Raw genomic sequence first — 20,486 nt, 5'->3', positions numbered from 1 at the left:
TTGCTGCAAAATCAATTTATTCTCCTTCCACTAGTTTTGAAAATTGCGCACTGTTTTTCAGTAAAGATATTTATCCCACAACAATAAAAGTTGTATAATTTTATCTTGTTGTTTCCTTAACACACATTTACGCAAAGAAGACTCTCCACCCTGCCATTGATACAATGTCAGAGGTAATATAGTGTCCTTTTTCACTCGCACAAAATGGACGAAATATTTCTGATCCATATTTGTCCCCTATCTTCCAACAAACCTCTCTAAACTTCTAAAGGATTTCAGAAAACTGCAAGACTGATGTTTAACTTTACTCACAAAGAAACTCATAATCATCTGCATGCAACATTGCAAATAGTGCAATATCAGTTGTGAATAATACTTTTTACAACTTGGAAACAACTTTTTTTTCATATTCACTTTTCATCTATCTTTCAACCCAAAGATTTCACAAGCCTCTAACACAATCATTTAACATCCTCATATGTACACACAATACTAGAATTTGTCTTAAATTTGGCAGTTATTTAAAAAAAGGGTTTGTGTGATCAAAAAAAATCCTGATCTGCAGGTACGGGTACAGGTACAGATACAGGTACATACACTATACAGCTGGTCACAGCTACAAACCCAAACTACAACACGATTACTACAGACAGTAGAATTACAGTGGCCAAATCTTATCTTACCGTGGGTGATATTGTTACATCAGCATACTTCTCACATATACTACAACATGGCTATTTTGTTTGTGTGCTTCAGGCTACATCTATTTGTTTTTCTTTGTATCTGTATTTCAAAAATCAAATGATCAGCATAACAAATGTGATGCGGCTGGTGGTGATTCTAGCCATATATCACATACATAATTTTACACAGCTATATTATTGCACATCTGTTCTGACACCACTATGAACACACACATACTCTGTTTCTTAATCCGGGTACCATCTCCCAAAAACACATTTCCAAGTTGCTCCATTCTTTAAGTTTAGTGTAACTTTTTGTCGTAGCATGTATCGTCTTCAAAATGCTTCATTTCATTACCAATGGCACATGCTAAATATCAAAACAATAAGAAATTTACTTATAAAAATGACAGGTATCTTGGGCTTTGGCTTTTATAAGTGTAAACATTTTGAATAAAAGCTTTCAACACATTGTGATGATCACAGAAATACCTTACCGTTAGATTGAATGCTGACAGACATGGAGGAATTCATATCCAAAATTTCCACAGCTGTTTGCAGTTAACAACTAGTAGCACACTACGAATGCCCATGTTGGTACTAGATCATGGGCAAGTTAGAGCACTACATGTTCAGATATTTCCCTTGCTAAGAAATTGACATATATACAAGAAATCCAGAGGTTTTCTCCTAACTCTAATCATGTCTTTTCTAGCCCATGCTGGCTTCAAATCATTTCATTATGATAAACAAATGTATAACATTGATCTCGCAATAGTTACATGTACCTCTACACTCACTTCAACTTGTACTTCAGTATATGTACAGTGTTAGTAAGACTGTGACAACTTCTACAGCACCCTTCTGAAATTCTCTGACTAGCTTCTGACAGTACTGACTTGTCTCACCAGACTGAAGGAAACTTGACCTATTTTCATTGCAGCAGACCTCAAAGTGTTAGATCTGTTATACTGGGCTGGCTCCCTTCAAATGTTTCATTACTGCTGGTGAAACTTGTCTGTTCTTCAGTAAAAATCATCATCATCATATTAAAAATGAACCTATGATATTCACCTCACTAGTTAACACATGCACTCATGGTGGAACAGGTTGACTGTTGACAACTGAAACTCAAGGCCTTCTATACTCCATACATGCAACCATAGACTGTGTGCTTGAGAAGTAATGATTCTGGACAAACAGTCCTTGTATTGGGGCTGTTACACTAATAATCTACATGCTTGTACTTGAACTTTTGCATTAACAGATATCATCTGACTCAGATTTTATCTATTTGTTCATTTCATCCCAAAACAAAGATTTTCCTCCCACCCCAATGTAAGCCCTAGTCAATTTACCAATACTAACAGCCCTTGAGTAAAACTCAGTGCACCACTCTCTGCTGAGGGGTCGACTCACGACTTCTCTTGTTCTTGTCGTAGTTCACTAACCGCTGGCCCACAAGATACCTGAAGGGAGGCAAGAAACAGTTTGTTTGTCATAAATTGGGAATGCAAATTAAGGCATACTTTGATCATTGAAAGTACTAGTAGTAAGCATGTCTGACAAAGACAAAACAATTAGATTTTTTAGACTCTACTTCTGTACTAGTTAGGCCACACCATCTTAATTTTATGGATGACATCCGCGCGCGCATTGATTTTCGTCCGTTCTCCAAAAAAAAAAATCACCTCTGAAGAGGCTCCGAAATTTTGTTCATGATATGACAATACTATCATTGTACATGTCTGTATTAAACTGAATGATATTATCTCTGGCTGGGTTGCCTACAGAGTTTGATGTTTTGCTCTGACTGAAGGAGTGATGTTGTGTACACAGCCGAACACATTTTGTTTTTTTCTTTGAACGGCCAAATGTTACATATGGGTCTTTAAACCAGGCATCATCCATGTTAAAAGCACTTTGATATAAGCTAATTCTAACAAATAAAAACTTAATTGTTTGTTACACCGTGTTCTGTGGTTTAATTTGCAATACCAGCTATGTAGTCCTCCGGTTTATTATCTTTTTTTTTTTTGCTAGATTTTTTTTTCGCCCTCTCGCATTAGTTTTGGGGACCCCAGAGGATGTCATCCATAAAATTAAGATGGTATGGCCTTATCACAAATGATAACGGGAGACAAGAAACAGTTTGTCTGTCATGATTGGGAATGCAGATTAAGACACACTTTGATCATTGAAAATAAGCATGTCTGATAAGGACAACCGATCAGATTCTTTAGATTCTACTTCTGTGCTGGTTATTACAAATGATCTAATTGGGTGAAAGAAACAGCTGTATGACACATACTTGTCATTTTTGATGTGTTCGTAGAGCCGTTTGAACTGCCTGGCCTGGAAGGTGAATAGTCCTGACACCAGGACCAGCACCAGGAGGGAGGGGTAGATCCTGCGCAGCACCTGAACCTCCACATCAGCACCCAGACCTGTGGGGAGGGGGGCACAGGTCAGTACATCGCCAGGACATCTTGTATAATCAATTTGCTTTAAGTTTAAGGGAATAAATGTTATTATTTCTGAACTTCATACCCTCTACCAACTTTTCTGCAAACATTTTTCTATTTCCTTAAATAAGGCAATGTCTAGATACATTCTATCTAGTTCAGTTTGACATGTAAACATCAGTAGTATAGATAGAGATGCACTTTGTGCTGTCATTTACACCTTTTATAAGTCCACCAAATTGACATCAAATGTACATGTATAATGACAAACAAAGCCTTGACTTTTAAACCAGCAGTCAGGAATTAGAGCTTTGCTTTGTTCACATCTAGGAAGAAACAACAAGCAAGATCTGCTGTGTGTACACAATGTTTTTGCCCCCACAAGCTTTGCGCTAAAAACAAGAGACACTGACACAAAGAAACTTTCCTGCTACTTTCTCTGTACTGCCTTCACAATGTAAACAATCTGAAGAAGTAAACAGTCACACCCGATAGAAAGGCACCAGATGTAGGCTACAAACAATGCCTCATAAAACCGCTGTGACCTACGGATGAAATATGGCAGCAATCTCCCTGCTGACTAAACTGCATACGGCCACTTCATGGCTGATGTGTCACATGATAAGCCACATGCTTACTTCTACTGATCTACACGACTTGCAGTCAGGCCATCTGGCAAGTTAATGCATACTATTAGATGCTTTTGTCATCATATGTTTAAACATTCATCCTTTGTGTCTTGGCAGTTCTTAAGTTCATACAAACCTGCTGCCGCATGATAAGCCACTTCTTAAATCCTTACTCACCTACACGACTTGCAGTTAGGCCTTTTGGCAAGTTAATGCATGGACCCTTTTGACATCTTACCTTTACACATTCTTCCTTTGTGTCTTGGAGGTTCTTAAGTTTATACAAACTTTCATATTGTCCTACTTTTTGGTGATGATGTACCATCTGTTGAGATGCTTACACTAACCTTTCATCCCTTTGTGTTGCGGAGTGGTTGCTTTGTTGTGCAACCCTTCATTTGCATGTATAAACAATGGACAGTTTACAGTGCCATCACTAATGCGTCTCAAGACCTAATAACAACCATAACTAGAGCTGTATAGACTCAGCACAAAGAACGGTGCTCTTTGATCTCCCTACTCCTGCACTTAAAAGTAGTGGGGACGACTGAAACAGCTGATCAAGAAGTGCTGCGTACACATCATAATGCTGATTGTGGAATATATTTTGGGAAACTCCAATCTAAGATTGTCTGAACACAATGGACACTTGAGGAAATCTAGGTCACTCTCATGTCCCCATTGTTAAGACAGGAGCCTTTATGTCTTCAGCACTTCTCGGTGACCTACATTCTCCATGCCCTTTACATAAAAGGTTTGGACATAAGCAAGTTTACAGCCAAGCTTTCTTCTACTCTAAATAGACATGTCAACATGGCAACCTGTTAAAGTGTGATTGACATTTTACTGCTTATTTCCTATTCCTAATGGACTGTAGATACCGGTATTTCTACTTCAGTATTAGGGGGGTGTCCCCTAAAGTAGAGACTGTGTTTCAAGTTATGGCATTGGCACTTTAAAAGTTTCTATTGACTAAAAACGTATGACAACTTTTCTATGGCTTACCCAGATGAGGGACCACACCCACAGCTACCAGGTAGGGGATGCAGAGACAGAACAACAGACAGGTGATGACAGGTAGGGCCAGGTCAAACACCACCAGGTGTAGGTTCATGTTCCTTATACCATCCTGGTACACCTGGAAAAAAATTCAACCAAAGACACACTTTCACACACATTGAATAGGAGACAAGATCTTGGTTTGGTTTTACAAAAATTGAAAAGCCATGCACTTTTACTAGTGGGTTGTAAATGGGTCAGAGCTACAGAGCTAGATTTTTTTATCCTGCCAAATTCTGTATCAGTAGATAGATTTACAGTTATGTTTCAGTTTCAGAGAACCATACTGACCTGCTCCATGGCTCTCTTCAGCCACCATTGTGGCCCCATCATAGCCATGGCACAGATGATCTTAGCATGGAGGACACCCAATGCCCAGTCCTGGAACACAACACACAACAGAAACACACTCAATGATTAACACAGCCAGTATGTTCAATTCAAAGCAGTTGAAAACAGATATTTTACTTTTAACTTAATATTCTTCTAACCAAGGACATTGCTATATAAATAAAGTCCTTATTCTATCATAGATCCAGAAAGCAGTCTGAGATTTCTATTCCTCGACTGTAACTTTACACTGAGCTCAGCTGTGTTCTCAAGTGTACAGACTTGAGATACAGAAGTCCTGAGATCTGACCTGCCAGGGGAAGAAGAGTGGAGACTGGTCCAGTGGAACTCTGAGGGGGACCACCACAACCAGCTCAAACAGCAGGCCCAACAGCAATGGTACAACACCAAGCAGCAGGACAGCCAACACTATTGTCTTGATAGCCTGAAACACCAAGGTACATGTACAGAATTACTAAAGGGTTGTTTCTAGGAAAATGAGATGGTATTGACATAACCATGATATTACAACTTGATTCTTAAAACAAGGATTACCAAAATTTATCTAGATGATGGTGACTGGCTGCTTTTTCTATATCTTTCACTCAACAAAATCTGTAAAAGCAAAGTTTAACCTCCTAATCAATTATTGCACTCTTAAACAAATAAATCAAACATTACTCACCATCATGGACCATTCCGACACTTTCCGACCAACAGTTGTCCAGCCCTGTGGAACCCATGCGAACATGACCGAGAGGATGCGGCACACCAACCACAACGTGTACAGTCCACATGCTGCCGTGTACAGCTCATGAACCTTGGCCTCCCCCATCCACACCGACATCATGGCGCGACCCAGGCCAACTATCAACACAAACACAAACATCAAGGTAAACTATAACATGATAAGGAGAATTTCAACGAAATGAGAGGGTGGATGGAACCGAAATCTGAGTTCAGGATGAGCATTCTATTCTAACACAGTGACACTCCCAGAACATTTTTCAACAAAAACCCTCCTCAGTCCTGGAATAACATCAGTTATAAACTTTTAGCATTAGCACAGAACTTAATTGTACTCACCTGGTAAGGTAAGACCGACAAAGCTGGTGAAGGCCAGAGTCTCACACATCAAGAATACAAGCAATACCAACTGGGGCAAAGGAGAAGAAAAAATGCAGTTACATGTACTTCACCACAACTGTTTTGCATCATATGCATGACACCTAGCAGAATATGTAAGTACTACATGAAAACACTGTGCACAAGCAACTTTTTCATTGTAGAATTTGAGTGGCAAAGAAGTTATGCTACCCTTACATGATTCTTAAAGGTTGAACTTTAATGTCATGGGTACACAAAATGAACATCATCACCTACCCTAAATGCAAACCATCTGGGCCGTTTGTATGGTTGGAAGCCGATGGGCCCTGCCTGCTGTAGGATGGCCTGGTGGGCTGCATGTAAGCCTCCGTCCTGTAGGTCAATGTTGTTCGCTCCTGCAGGGGCCGGGTTGTTCCCAGGCTGCACATTGTCCTCACCCCGGATCAACACACCCTGGGGACAGAATGTACTGATGTGAGAAACTGAAATGGTATATTTAAAGAAATTAATTTCCTAGCCAAAAAAGGTTAGGAAACTGTTAAGGGATCAATATATTGCAACATAGGTACTTCCAAATAGGTTTGTACAGTCAGCTGTCATACACACTGTGACAGTCATAACAGGATTCATAAATTTAAGCTATCTTGTTCTCGGGAAAGATACTTGTACTTTCTATAATCAGTCTCACCAAAATTTGACTTATCTTAGCTTCAAAAGAATAAAATGCTCAAAATAAAACCTACTCTATATTGAAATCTAATAAAACCAATTACAACATACTTTCATCATTTTCAACTACCCCTATCAAAGACATATCATATAGGAACATACCTCTACATCCTCCACTGGAACATCCCCAAGCAAGTATGATCTTAGGTTCCTGTAGAGGCATTAGTTAATGTTACCAAGAGAACAAAACACTTGAAAGAGAAGAAAACACTTGAAAAACAGCCACAGATGCATAACTTGCTACCTGTAGACCAAGTTATGAAGTATTTATCATGTGTCACTATTGTAACTAGGAGTAGACAACACCAGGCAATGCAGGGTGCCCAAAGAAACAGAAACTCACAGTATCCATGCCGTTCCTACAGTCCAGACCCTGACCATACTCTTCAGCCAGTGTCGAGTGTGACCCTGTTCCAACAGGGCAGGTAACACTACCTGTAGCAGCAGCAGCTCCAGGGACAGTTCACTCACAGGTGCATCACTACAGGAAAACACAGAAGAATAAGTCTGCATGGACCATTGACCTGACATTGGAAGCTTTCAAGATCTCAAAGCACGTACTGAAAGGCAGCCAGTTTCTGAAGTCAGGTTACAAAAGATCTAGAGATCTAGTACAGAAGACAGTTTGATCCAGGCAATGAGGGACAGAGATGCATGGGAAGCCATGCGGCTTGACATAAGCAAGCAAGTAAATAAAGAAGATGGATACCTACCTAGACAAGTTTCTGAAGTCAGGTTACAAAAGATCTAGAGATCTAGTACAGAAAAAAGTTTGATCCAGGATATGAGGGACAGAGATGCATGGGAAGCCATGCGGCTTGACATAAGCAAGCAAGTAAATAAAGAAGATGGATACCTACCTAGACAAGTTTCTGAAGTCAGGTTACAAAAGATCTAGAGATCTAGTACAGAAAAAAGTTTGATCCAGGATATGAGGGACAGAGATGCATGGGAAGCCATGAGGCTTGACATAAGCAAGCAAGTAAATAAAGAAGATGGATACCTACCTAGACAACATGACATGGTATGGCAGGAAGGTGGGAAAGGCCCATTTGATGACCTGGATGGGGACGTACAGCATCAGCAGTACTGTAGTGCCAAATACAACCTGTGGGAAGAAAAACACTTGTTAGAAACCATATAGACATCTTGAAAGACATTTTGAGTACTGTATACGCTAAAAAAACAGTTACATTGTACTCATTTTAAGAACATGTGTATAGATGTGACTAATGATCAGTGATCGTTGGAGCCCTCTGTGCTTGGATGCCGTAAAGTACTCTTATGGTTCATAGTAATAGATGAATGCATGGACAGTAGGAGATAAGAAGAGTCGTACCACAGACAGGAGGAACCTGCGGGCGTGTCTGTGGATGGGCAGGTGGATCATCTCTTGGACAGGATTGAAGTCTGGATCATTCAAGTTTCTCAGGAACCACAGTACACCTGGTCGCACCACCTGAGCCAAGACAGAAGATAGTACTGAGCTCTAGTACCACCTAACAAGTGTAGTTTCATACAACAGTACAACAGTCCATGCTTTAATACCTCTGAGTTGCAGAAGACAAAACAACAACACTGCTTGTACTCCACAGATATTTTTCAATATGTCTACCACATTAATTACCCAAAGATAAGAAGAAAAAGCCCACCTCTCTGAGAAGTAAGATGAAGGATGCAAAATAGAAGACATAAACCATGCCCACAAGCCAGTGGAGAAACATGGCCGTCCCTGGGGCAGCCCTGAAACTCGTCTCTCGGTCCTTCAGGGTAGCGTCAAACATCGACTGTGTGTGGAACATTCTCTAGAATTTAATCTTGGAACTAGGTTTATCACATATACATGACAAACGGAAGTTGTATTATTGTCGAAACTAGTTTGTTATAATATGATCATAAGGAAGAGATAAATGTTGACAGAAAACATCCACAACCAGAACATCAATAAGTGTAAAGTGCAAAAAGCTGGAGATGAACTTACCAGAGAGCATATATCCAGCCACCAGCCACACACCAATGGGAACACACCTATCTCCAGTACTACTAGAAGGGAAACCTGTGGAGAAAAACGAGGAATCGAATCACAAATATTCTTTCCAGGAAATACTGATCTAATACAACATGCAGGGTGGAATTTTAAAAAGTCATAGAATGATGTTAAGTGCTTAACAAATGTACTAAAAATCAGGAGAGAAATGTGATGATCATGAGAATGGAGACATATATATTATATGCAGCAAATTTGTAATGTGATCTCTAAATGATATTAACTTACCTTTACAACTACATAGCAAATTCCTAGAACCCTCTTCGCCCTAAAAAAAACAGAGGACAATTCAACATGGATGCTTCTACATTTGTATCTATATCTAGGATATGGACAATAAGAACATGCAAGGATTCTTTCTATCACAGCAGAATTGAACTTCAATTATTCTACATTCTATTTATTCATCAGGCAAGGAGCTATTCTCACCTTTGGAAATCTAGAAAAGAAGCCATTGTCTGCAGGGAAGTTAAGGAATTGGTGACACCAGGTGTAACAGGAAGGTGCAAATCAGGTCTTTCAATCTCCAGCAAAATCTCTAATACCATAACTGTGGAAATTTGTCACATTTAGATGAAAAAGTTCTGTATCAAATGACAATTAAAGTAAGTACAGTTACATATGGCTGACAGAAATCGGTAACACACAAAAGTCAGACTACAATGGCAGTGAGGATACATGACAGAAGACCAGTGCTGTGGCCAGGATGAGGTAGCCAATCATGGTGGTCAGCAGGCCCTCGAACTGGGATGCCACCAACTAAACAAAAGACACAAAAAGACTGGGTCAGAAGCACTTCCAGGTTAGATAATGAAATCTCAAGATAAGTTTGATTCCTTTTGATTTCTTTTTAACAACTGCAGTTTTGAAAGATTAAAAGAGGAATAAAATATTTCAACAATGGTAGTCGTAATCAACAGCATCTGTTACACAGTTTAATACAATACATTTTGTACATACCGATTCTTAAGTGACTATTATATGGGAACAAAGACTTTACTTACATAGTCATCTATTTTCACTGCTGCTGATGCAAAATGACCCACATGGTATGGGCAAAATGCTACAAGGAAAGTAAAATAACAGGTTATAGTATATGCAGGTTCAGAAAATAAAACAGCATACATTTCTGTTGTAATTTGCACAAATACACAATTCCTATCACAAACCGCTAAATCTTTACAAAGCAAGGTCTATGCAGGACTTTATCCTTGGCATGAATACTTGACCATAGAGGTCTGCCTAAAATAAACTGTTTTCACATTACTTAATGATGTACATGTATATGTACTTGGTAACCAGTACAGAGGATAATGTACATACATACTAAGAGCACTCTTACCGAATACTAGAATGAAGAGGGTGTTCAGAGAAACTACCCAGAATACATGTTCCTGTGGCAAAAAAAGAAAAGACTGTTATTGAAGTCATTTCCAGCTACTAAAACATCTATCAGTTAAGTGTAAAGTTAGCCAACCACATCAAAGTTCAGCTTTATATCTTAAGAAAAGTGGAAAGGATCTACAAATAGGCATTTTCAAGAATTCAGCCACCCACCAAAAATACAAGAGAGCCATCCAAGCCCAGCATCTGAGAAAATAAATTTCACTCAGTTATGATACTGATGTTGTATCAAATTTTATCATTGATGCAAATTACATAAAAATATAATAATGAGTCAGACAGATCTTGTTCATTATCTTAGTTCAAGGCATAAGCAAGACCAACATCCTACTCTGATCCTTAATGATTAGTGAGACCTACCCTTTCCCATGTCAGTTCCTCAGCGGCACGGTCCCACTCAATTGCATTCCAGTTCACATCATCTGTAGGCAGGATAACATACAAACACATGATAATTGTAACAAGAAATTACACTTGAGTTGGCTGCAGAAATAAAATTCGTCCAAGGTGGTCCAAGACGTAACAAATCTATAGGAACATGATGAAAATGATACATGTAAAATGTAGTTCTATATATCACCACCCACATATTACAAGGAACGATCAACGGTAGGAGCCGTGGGAGACGACGAAGAAGCTGGGGGGACGACATCCATGAGTGGATGAGTCTCCCAATGGCAGAGTGCACCCACAGAGCCAGAGACTGGAGGGAATGGAGGAGGCTGATACTGGACGCTACCATAGTCCCCAACCCTTAGGCATGAGGATGGGACTAGGCAAAGGCAAAGTTCTATATGCACCTTGAGCACCATTGTTGGGGTCATCTCCCTCCCCATCTCCTTCATTGTTGTCACCTTCTTCATCCGTGTCATCAAAGATGTCACCTGCATCCCCATTGTCCAGGCCCATACCATCTTCATCCTCGGGTGGGGGTGGGGCTGCAGCTGGGGGTGGGGCATTGTTTGCTGGAGCAGCCTTGGTAAAGAATAAAAAGAATAACCTCAGGATTAGAATCAAGGAGGTTGTATAGACTATATAACCTCCTTGTTAGAATGAAGTCTGCAAAGATCAAGGTAAAAGTTTCCTGTCATTTGCCTCTGATCTATGATGCCAAAAATGAAATAAACATGTAATTGTGTGCTTATCTAGGCAATGACATCTACATGACTGAGTTAATGTGGTCCCTTACTGGTGCAGGCTCATCTTGGTTGTTTTGCTGTTCCAGCCACTGAGGCCCACCCCCGTGGACAATCTGTTCCCGTAGCCATACCAGACTGATGAATGCACACAGGGAACATGTCACCACAAAACAGCCCTGGAGGCAGTCAGACATCAAATTCTCCCTGAAGAACAATGAAAAAAAAGCACAAAAATGATTGAACCATTAGTGTGGTAAAACAACAACTGATGAGATATTGATCTCAAGAAGTCTGACAAGTAAGCACAACTCTGTACAGTGTATCTGGCAGGACACTGTTGGTTTCCTTTCTGTCTTGTCTTTAAGAAATGAGAGTATACAAGTCATGTACTTACGTTGACAGCATGTCCAGTGGTAAGGTCAGAAGAGAGCTGACAGAACCCGTGAACAGACATCTGTAGATTCGACCTACACAGACGAGAACATTTTCATCATCATACAGCAAAATCCACAGCAGGCATATTCTATGTTCTGTATATCACAAAATGTGTACTAATAACCTAGGAAAATCCTGTTTCTAAAGATCTATCTACCACTGGCCCAATACCAAATGTACCTTTAATCAAAGGTATATAACTCATCATAGGTAAGTAAGTAGATATTTCAAATCACTTTCTGCATACATTGTCCAATGTTTTCACTATAATTATAGAAACCAACCTATCAAAACCTCTAGATCTACATTGTTCTATATATAAACAGTATACTTACATGCTGTAAGAGGTACTACTCCTAACCAGGCGAATGCCACCAGTGTGTAGTGGAACCAGTATCGTACAGCAGTGCCTATACTGGTGAACAACCCGCTCACAATGTCCTTGATAGGCAGGGTTGCTGGCATGTCTGGTGAGTAAACTGGAAGTGACAAGAAGGAAAAACATAATACTTTGTTCAGTGGTATTAATACATGTTTGTCATCTTTATATGTGTACTTGAACAGAACAAAATACATACCATAGTAACATCAAGGAGGTTATATAGTTTATGGTAACATTATCTCAATAATGAGAAATTTATATGTTTTTAAACAGTTGACTAAACAATACACAGTTGTACCAGATAGTATCATTCCAACTGGACATAGAAATTGGCTTCAAGTCAAAACCATTCATATGCACTCCATGTAACAGTTTTAAGAAGACTTACTTGGGGTGAATGCAAATCTGTGCTTGCATAGTTCACAATATTCCTTTTTACTATGCTTCAACCACTGGATAAGACTGTAATGAGAAACAAGGGAATATGACACGTCAGTCTCAGAGTTATTAGTTAACTTAATTCACCAGAGTTAACTTAATTCACCCAAGGAGGTTTAAATAAACCTCCTTGATTCACCAGAGTTAACTTAATTAAGATATACATAGGATACCTTAACTCAAGTGTTTATGTAACAGTAATGGGGAAAAATACAAAAGTGAAATTGTACATCAGATCATGAATGAGTAGAATCCATTTCTAAAATCTGTACATAATCTGTAGTATGTGAGTAAGGTACTGACCATTCCTGGTGGATGTATTTGATACTGCCTGTGCACACACAGGGGTGGTACAGGGGCCTGTCCTGACTCCCCTCCGACCGGCACACCCGGCAGATATCTGCAACAACATCAGTTTACACTATTTCATTAGATCTAGAAAGTGGCTTTGGACAGGATAATCCTGTCAGCAGTGCAAATGTTTCTACTGCTGACAGGATGATCCAGTCAGCAATGCAAGTTTTTCAACTGCAGACAGGATCATCCTGTTAAAAGCCTCAGGCTTAGATCTATGCAAGCAAAATTACATGTTAAGCTTTGGAGAGTCAATATCCCATCCTGATGATATCATATCATATGGTCTTTTCCTCTAGTTTAGATTCAGGGAAATTCTCATGTCATGGTCACGTTATATCAAGTTAGTGTCCAATACTGGATTAGGATTTAATTAGTACAGGGAATTATGAACATTGACAAAATACATGTTAAACTACCATATTCACAACCTTTCTAGGACCAAAAACTATGGAATTTTGTCTCAGCTTTAAAGGGGTCAAAATAAGGACAAGCTCCAGATAAAGGGACATTTTTTGGTGATAAATTTGACATGTCAAAATACCATTTTGTTATCCGAAAATTTTCAAGACGTCACCTGTTGATGACACTGGGGAAATAAATCTTATAAAGAAATTCCCTGAATTGTTGTACATGTGTGCGTGGATCTGTGAAAATACGTCATGAAGGTTTCGTTTCACCTTTATCTCGTGACTTCGTCATCAAGAAAATATACGACGAGCTTTGAAAATAAAATGTGATCAAGCCACCGCTGCGATATCACAGTATCGTGCAATTTCCCAATAATGTTCTATGATAATCCTCCTTATGATCTGAATAAAAAGCCACAGCTGAAGTACACTAGCTCCGAATAAAAACGACAATCTTTGTAAAATTCGTACCTTCTGTGAGTTCGTCGTCCTCCATCTTGGATAAGCAAAATAAGGGCGGACTGAATTACGGCATGCCGTAAACTTCAAATAGGAGGCATCTCAGGAATATTGAGTTAGATTTTGTGGCACAACTTGTCGACAAAAATTAATACAGGTATAATGGGTGATAGAAATTATTTAGCTTACTCCTTTTTTGTCCCCTCATGTCAGAATTTCTTGCATTATTCCGATTATTCGTATTTACGACATAAAGACGTCACAAAAAGCCGTATTGCGATATCAATCTGGAACTTGGCAACAACAGAAACGCGGAAGTTTCAGTTTTCACAACACAAGTCTTTTCTGCCAATTATCATCGGTCAAGGGGCTCTAACGATGACTGAAGTGGACCCGCTGGCGATCGAGATCATCGAGGAGGGTCTTGACTTGGATCAGAAGAGTTTGCCACCGCCGTCAGGCGTTTGGGAACATGAGGAGTTAGCTCAGGTGAAAAGGGCGCAAATCTAAGGATCCCAACTGTCTCCAGCGCCACTGCTAGTCCCCTGTTAACTATCTGTAAAGACGATAGATTGCAAGCACATAACATTTGTAAAGAAGTGACAGGATCATCCTGTCAATAACAGAAATTTTTGTACTATTCACAGGACCATGTCAGCAGTAGGAAAAGTTCTGCTATTGACAGGATCATCCTGTCAATAGTGTAAATTTCCCCATTACTGACAGGATGATCCTACCAATGGTACAAACATCTCTGTTATTGACAGGATGATCTTGTAGATAGCCCCAAGTCATTTATAATGGCAGGTTTGATCCCTATCATGTAGGGCAGAAACACAGACAGACAACCAAACAATATTACTTCCCTCTACATTTGTAAGGCGCTGAGTGGCTTATGAATGTATCTAAAACTGAAGCTTGCTAACACAGTAGTGTTTTGAGAATTTAACGGATATTGAGTTTCATACAATAAAAGGAAACAAGCTTATTTCCCTCAAGTCCAGTGTTGGGTTACCTGTTTTGGCACAGCCTCTCCAGTTTTTCACACCGGTTCACAAACAAGTGTATCCAGCTGTGTTCTGCTAGGGAACTTTCATTGTTACATTTGAGCACAGAGGTTTGGACAAGAAAACAAGTGTGTCTCCCTCTGATTTGCTAAAGTTTGTGGTCTAGTATTTAGATTACCCTAAATATTGCATCTTACGTGTTGTGCTCAAAAAAATAATGTACATTGTCATCTGTGTGATACCACCAGTGATGTCCCCCTTCAGTATGAGTGAGAAATGGTTGGTCCCTTCAGTGTATCAGGGAGAGCAGGGATCATGGCAGTGGCGTACGACTCTGACTCTGCCCTGGGGGACAGCCCTGTCCCCTGGTGGGGGGACGAATATGAAGAGAGTCAAGACGGGGTAGGGTGGCAGGATATTCATGCTCAATCTGTTAGGGGCAAAATATTACTGTATAAAGTGATATTGATTTTTTGTTATGGCAAAGTTGTGTCATTAAATGCCCAATGAAAGGGACTAAAGCTGATTCTTGTACAATATCATCATTCTTTCGTCTGTTTGAATACCTTTCACAGATGCAGGAGACACACACAGGTGTTGGCTGTCCCATCAGTTCAACAGGTGTTTTCTTCCTGTACAGGTGTTTGACCTATATCTGTCGTCCACAGGTGAAAGTGAATGTGATGAAAGGACACACAAGGCATACTTTTTGGGTGTTTGACCTATTTCTGTCCTCTCCAGGTGAAAGTAAAAGTGCTGGAAGGACGTTCAGGTGCTACTGTACAGGTTTTTCACCTGTTTGTGTCTTCCACAGGTGAAAGTGAAGGTGATGAGGGGACACACTGAATGTGTGAACAGGTGTAAACTGTGCTGTCAGGACCAGAAAATCTTCACTGTATCAAATGACAAGACTGCCAGAATATGGGTAAGTGGAAGTACAAGAAACTTAATATGTCAATACTAGTTATAAAGCTATGTCCTTTACTCAAGTACATGCAATATCTGAGCTTGTCAGATACCTAAACATTGATTAAATCTTTGTGTGTGTGTTTTCCATAAGCTTTTAACTCTATTAGTATTACCTTAAACATGTTACAAAGTACTGATTTGACTTTTCCTTTTTTTTCTCCTTTCCTAGGATATCGACACTGGTGCAGTTCTCAAGACCTACAACTGCCATGACATGTTTATCACATCAGGGGATATTAGTCCAGACAATACAAGGTATTCAAAGCTTGTAGTCAAAGCAGTTACTGTTCTTAGAGAAGTTTTCCAAGATATCCCTCTTAAGTCTTTACATTGGCTTCCATGTACTTTAGAGTAGAAATGATTTTATGAATGTGAGCTCATATCCTCTTTGCTGTTTTCAGGTTTCTAACATGTTCATGGGACAAGACTTTGAGACTGTGGGACACAGAAACAGGCAAGATGTTGGTAGGTTTTCTGCAACATGCGTACATGTTTGAATGAAACAACAGAACAACATACAAGCAATTTATCCTGAAACGTCTTTAGCTCAGTCAACAATCCAATAAAGCTTTTATTACTACCAGTAAGATACATGCATTGCTCATAGTCATGTCATATTTTTTGTGGTTATCATTTAGATGAGTCAGTGTAAGTACAGATGAAATATTACCAGTCATTTTGGTGGAGTCAGGTGGACTAGTGTGTTTTTGCATTTTGTTATTTTAAACATCTAAGTTTGGAAAAATGTTGATAATCCATCACTCACTGAAACATGATAAAAGTGACCATGTTCTTATGTCATACAAATTCCATCCCCACAGTGGCAGGGACGACATGACGGCATTGTGACGTGCTGTCGCTTCTCACACAACGGCAAAATGGTGGTGTCTGGTTCTGACCTGGACCATTCTGTTAGTGTGTGGCACACAGGAGAGGGAACCCTTCTGCACCATTTGAAAGGTACAGTCCATAGATCATTAGCTTTTTCTCCCTAGCTAATATCTACTAACATAACTCCACCAGGGTAAATAATTTCGCCACCGTGAAAAAAATACGTCCAAACAGATCTCCAACCCAACGTCCCCCATTATAATGCACTCCTGTATATCGAAACTGTGCATACCTAGGGGGTCCTGCAGTAGAGATCTCTCAAACACACTGTTTTTCAAAGTGGTGGATTTATGTAACCTGGCCGATTAATGTTAATAGATTCAAAGCCATGCACTAGATTTTGTCCTCAAAAATCATTAATTCCTGTATTTCATTACTATCCAAATTTAGCAATGTTGACATAGTTTATTACTGCATTTGTTTCAAAACCCAGACCAGCACAAGAGTACCATCACGTCCTGTTCTTTCACTCCTAATGATGAGAGGATCTGCACCACTTCCATGGACAAGTCCACTAAGCTGTGGGACCTGGAGTCAAAGAGAACAACTGTTAAGTTAGAGTAAGTCACTTTAATTGTCATCAAATGTTTTATTTGCCCAGAACATAAATTGTAGAGTGTGAAAAAGTGCATGATGTAGTTGAGTACCGTTGATAAAGTTTGTGCTGCTTAGTTACACTGTTCGCAAAGGAATTCAGCACCAAGGACAGCACTGCTGCTGTACTTACACAACAGCAGTGCTATCTCTGGTGCTGAATGCCTTCGGTTAATACACACGTCCCAAGTCCCATGCATGCCATCATCCAGCAAGCATCCATTCCTGACAGCATCAACTAAATTTTTTAGATTGACATTTCATGTATCAGTAGTTTTCCACTGTCTACTTGACCAAGTAAGTTGTTGTACCTAAGTTTGATCTGTGTTGTTCCAGAGGTCACATCAATGTCATCTCGTCCTGCTGTATGGACAGGAATGAGCGATGGCTCTGTACTTCATCCTGGGATAAAACCCTGCAGGTGTGGGACATCTCCACAGGCATGTTCAGGTACAGCAAAGGGTCCAGCAAAATATGCATCAGTTTTAATAATACTGTGAATCCACTTTAAGTTCACGGTGTCTTAATTTTGCCTTGGGGAGTGTTCCCGGTGGTCTGCAGTTGAAACATTGGAGTAGGTGGGCAGAAGACAAAACAGGTGGTGGTTTTAAGTTTAAGATATAAGAGGTCACCACAAAAACCATGAACATAAAACCACTGCAGACTTGAATGTATTTGCAGATATATATTGTCTAGTGATGAGCCAGATCATAAGAAAATGTAAGAATTTGTGGCTTTCTTGTCCCAAACGAAGTCAACCTCAAGTGCTTGGTTGGTATCTTGTTGGTGAAAAGCTGTTGATATTGTAACCTTTTTGATTTCACAGATCTCAAGGACCAGTTTCCCTGTCTAAAGGACATGAGGGGTCTGTCAGCTGTTGTGACTTCACCAGAGATGGTGTGTATTTTTTTTTCTGGATCATCTGTAGGTTAAAAAGCATGCTTTTAAAATCAAGATAAAGCATTTTGTTGATATTCAGGCGATTAGTGCAAGCATCAAGGTTCATAGATTTCACAATCTTGCACGTATCAAGTTACCTTCTAGTAAATATAGTGTACTTCCATTTGACAATGTATTGACCCTCCCCATAGGAACGTTGCTTGTGTCAGGGTCCTATGACCAGACAGTGACCCTGTGGGACATGGAGACCTGCATGCACAAACTCTCACTCAAGGTACTGACTACACATTTTTTTATTGATATCAACCTGGCAACTGTACTGAATTATGCTGAACTTCATTTTTACATAAAAATCATGTAATCAATTAACATTTCCTCTTCTGCTTGTCTGCACACTAGTTAAGCACAAGATTTGAAGACATGCTTCCCTGTATTATGAGACATGTGTTCCCTTGATGTTTAACAAGATGACACCTGTAACTTAACTGACATCAAGAAAAATATTATGTTTTGATCCTTTCTTCAGTGTTTTCTAGATCATATCTGCTGATCTTGCATCCTTAGAGATACCACCCCTTGTGTTTCAGGGCCACTCTGATTGGGTGACAGACTGTAGCTTTAGTGAGGACCAGAAATGGGTCATCTCCTGTTCAAAGGTCAGACTGTGCAAGCTTTTAAACATGATAAGTTGTGAATATTACATATCATATAATGATTTAAACATTGTAAATACATTGTACTTGTCCTATGAGCGTTGTGGTTGATACTCATTTTCTATAACCAGCTATTTCAGAGCTTTGGTTTTACATAACAATTTGCATACCGATTATGAAATTTCCCTTTGGTGGACTTGTAAACTGACTAAATGTAATTGAGAATATGTGTTTGAGATGTGATGATGGTTTGTTTGTATATTTCCCCAGGATAAGACCATGAGATTTTGGAACATTGAAGACACAGACCACATTCCATTTGTTCTGGAACAAAGGAGGGCAATTGGACTCAAGATGGTTAATGTGAGTAAAAACTGTGAGACATACTCTAGCAGTAACTATGCCTAAAGCCTTTCCATGTTGAACAATTTGTCCCTATTTTCTAAAACTGCTCCCCACAATGCTTCCTACCCATAGTCTGTTCCAAGAGAAACAATTACATCTTGAGTTGTAAAAACTAATATTCTTTTTTTTATCAAAGTGTATCCTACATGATCAGTTGGTGATAGCTTTGGGATCCTGATTTCTATTCATGAACAAACCCCAAACTTCCCCAGACAAATATCTTGACATAGATCTACCCCATGACTTTGGCTATCAGCCTTGCCCCATGTTGTAACAGTTCTCCTCTGTCCTCTGTAGTGTGAGCAGTGCGGGAAGGCCTTCTCCATTGCCCAGCTGGAGGATGCTCGCGAGCTGTCCTTGTGCGTGTTCTGTCGTCTGGCCCAGCCAAACAGGAACGTCCCAGAGTTGGATGAGGTCTGACATCCCCATGAGCTGCCCCTGTGTGTGTTCTGTCATCTGGCCCAGCCCAAAAAGAGGAACGTCCCAAAGTTGGATGAGGTCTGACATCCACCCTTCAATAGGAACATCCTTCTCTCCAATAAGAACTTTTAAACAGATTTGTCTGTCTCTCCTGTTAGATATTGCTGATGAAAATTGTGTACAGTTGTGTTACTCATTTACTAAACTGTACTGCAGGATGAACTATGTAAAGAGGTATTGTAATGATGATGATGATGACCAAACGTTTTAATGATGATGATGATGATGACCAAATGTTTGTGCTTTAATAAGTTTATTTTACTAAAGCATATGCTAGAATCACTTCTTCCAACAAAATTAATTGCTTCCAATGCTATTGGGGGAAAGTATACATACTATATACTAGTAATACATAAAGATGTATTTTCTAAGTCAGTTTTAATATAGAGGAATGGCAGGGTTGAAAAAGACTCACTCCCAACAGTACACCATGTAGACTAAGCTATGTGACAGAAAATAAAGGTTCCTGCGTTTTTGTGAGGTATTTTTGTGGTGTTTACTTCAGACTAAATGACAG

The 20,486-nt window shown here is 39.6% G+C and overlaps 2 protein-coding genes across 6 annotated transcripts; one reads left to right on the top strand and one right to left on the bottom strand.

Annotated features, from left to right (window-relative positions):
- Positions 1–14,183, bottom strand: LOC136439114 (E3 ubiquitin-protein ligase MARCHF6-like). The gene is made up of 28 exons (XM_066434306.1): positions 14,083–14,183; positions 13,151–13,247; positions 12,798–12,871; positions 12,363–12,506; positions 11,987–12,059; positions 11,643–11,796; positions 11,254–11,428; positions 10,814–10,875; positions 10,607–10,639; positions 10,392–10,443; positions 10,054–10,112; positions 9,728–9,808; positions 9,479–9,507; positions 9,278–9,317; positions 8,984–9,058; positions 8,655–8,789; positions 8,342–8,461; positions 8,010–8,110; positions 7,346–7,483; positions 7,105–7,153; positions 6,550–6,726; positions 6,253–6,322; positions 5,852–6,033; positions 5,477–5,611; positions 5,128–5,217; positions 4,783–4,915; positions 2,995–3,130; positions 1–2,152 (listed from the first exon to the last, which is right to left on the bottom strand). The coding sequence occupies exons 1-28, from the start codon at positions 14,105–14,107 to the stop codon at positions 2,068–2,070; spliced, it is 2,724 nt and encodes a 907-aa protein (XP_066290403.1). The 5' UTR covers positions 14,108–14,183; the 3' UTR covers positions 1–2,067.
- On the top strand, positions 5,950–20,267 carry LOC136439115 (WD repeat-containing protein 88-like). 5 transcript variants are annotated; one of them, XM_066434308.1, is made up of 13 exons: positions 14,223–14,559; positions 15,892–16,002; positions 16,216–16,301; positions 16,448–16,511; positions 16,868–17,006; positions 17,371–17,497; positions 17,868–17,981; positions 18,358–18,428; positions 18,623–18,705; positions 19,019–19,087; positions 19,355–19,447; positions 19,787–19,903; positions 19,988–20,267. In XM_066434308.1, the coding sequence occupies exons 1-13, from the start codon at positions 14,233–14,235 to the stop codon at positions 19,991–19,993; spliced, it is 1,407 nt and encodes a 468-aa protein (XP_066290405.1). In that variant the 5' UTR covers positions 14,223–14,232; the 3' UTR covers positions 19,994–20,267. The 5 variants fall into 5 exon arrangements, with proteins under 5 accessions (XP_066290407.1, XP_066290405.1, XP_066290404.1 ...); XM_066434310.1 differs by lacking the exon at positions 14,223–14,559 and adding an exon at positions 5,950–6,059 and having other exon boundaries at positions 19,787–20,267; XM_066434307.1 differs by having other exon boundaries at positions 19,787–20,267.
- The last annotated feature ends 219 nt before the right edge of the window (positions 20,268–20,486 follow it).

Source organism: Branchiostoma lanceolatum, chromosome 7 (assembly GCF_035083965.1).
Source record: "Branchiostoma lanceolatum isolate klBraLanc5 chromosome 7, klBraLanc5.hap2, whole genome shotgun sequence".
Lineage (NCBI taxonomy): Eukaryota > Metazoa > Chordata > Leptocardii > Amphioxiformes > Branchiostomatidae > Branchiostoma > Branchiostoma lanceolatum.
The sequence above is the reverse complement of the archived record's forward strand: the minus strand, read 5'-3'. Positions and strand labels throughout refer to the sequence as shown.

Coding starts and splice junctions, on each gene's coding strand:
- LOC136439114 (XM_066434306.1), bottom strand. CDS start 14,107: ATGGAGGACGACGAACTCACAGAAG. Junction 10,640..10,813: donor AGGAACTGACATGGGAAAGG/GTAGGTCTCACT, acceptor TTATTTTCTCAG/ATGCTGGGCTTGGATGGCTC. Junction 10,444..10,606: donor ATGGCTCTCTTGTATTTTTG/GTGGGTGGCTGA, acceptor TTTTTGCCACAG/GAACATGTATTCTGGGTAGT.
- LOC136439115 (XM_066434308.1), top strand. CDS start 14,233: ATGGGTGATAGAAATTATTTAGCTTACTCCTTTTTTGTCCCCTCATGT. Junction 17,007..17,370: donor CCTTCTGCACCATTTGAAAG/GTACAGTCCATA, acceptor TTCAAAACCCAG/ACCAGCACAAGAGTACCATC. Junction 18,429..18,622: donor TTGTGACTTCACCAGAGATG/GTGTGTATTTTT, acceptor CCCTCCCCATAG/GAACGTTGCTTGTGTCAGGG.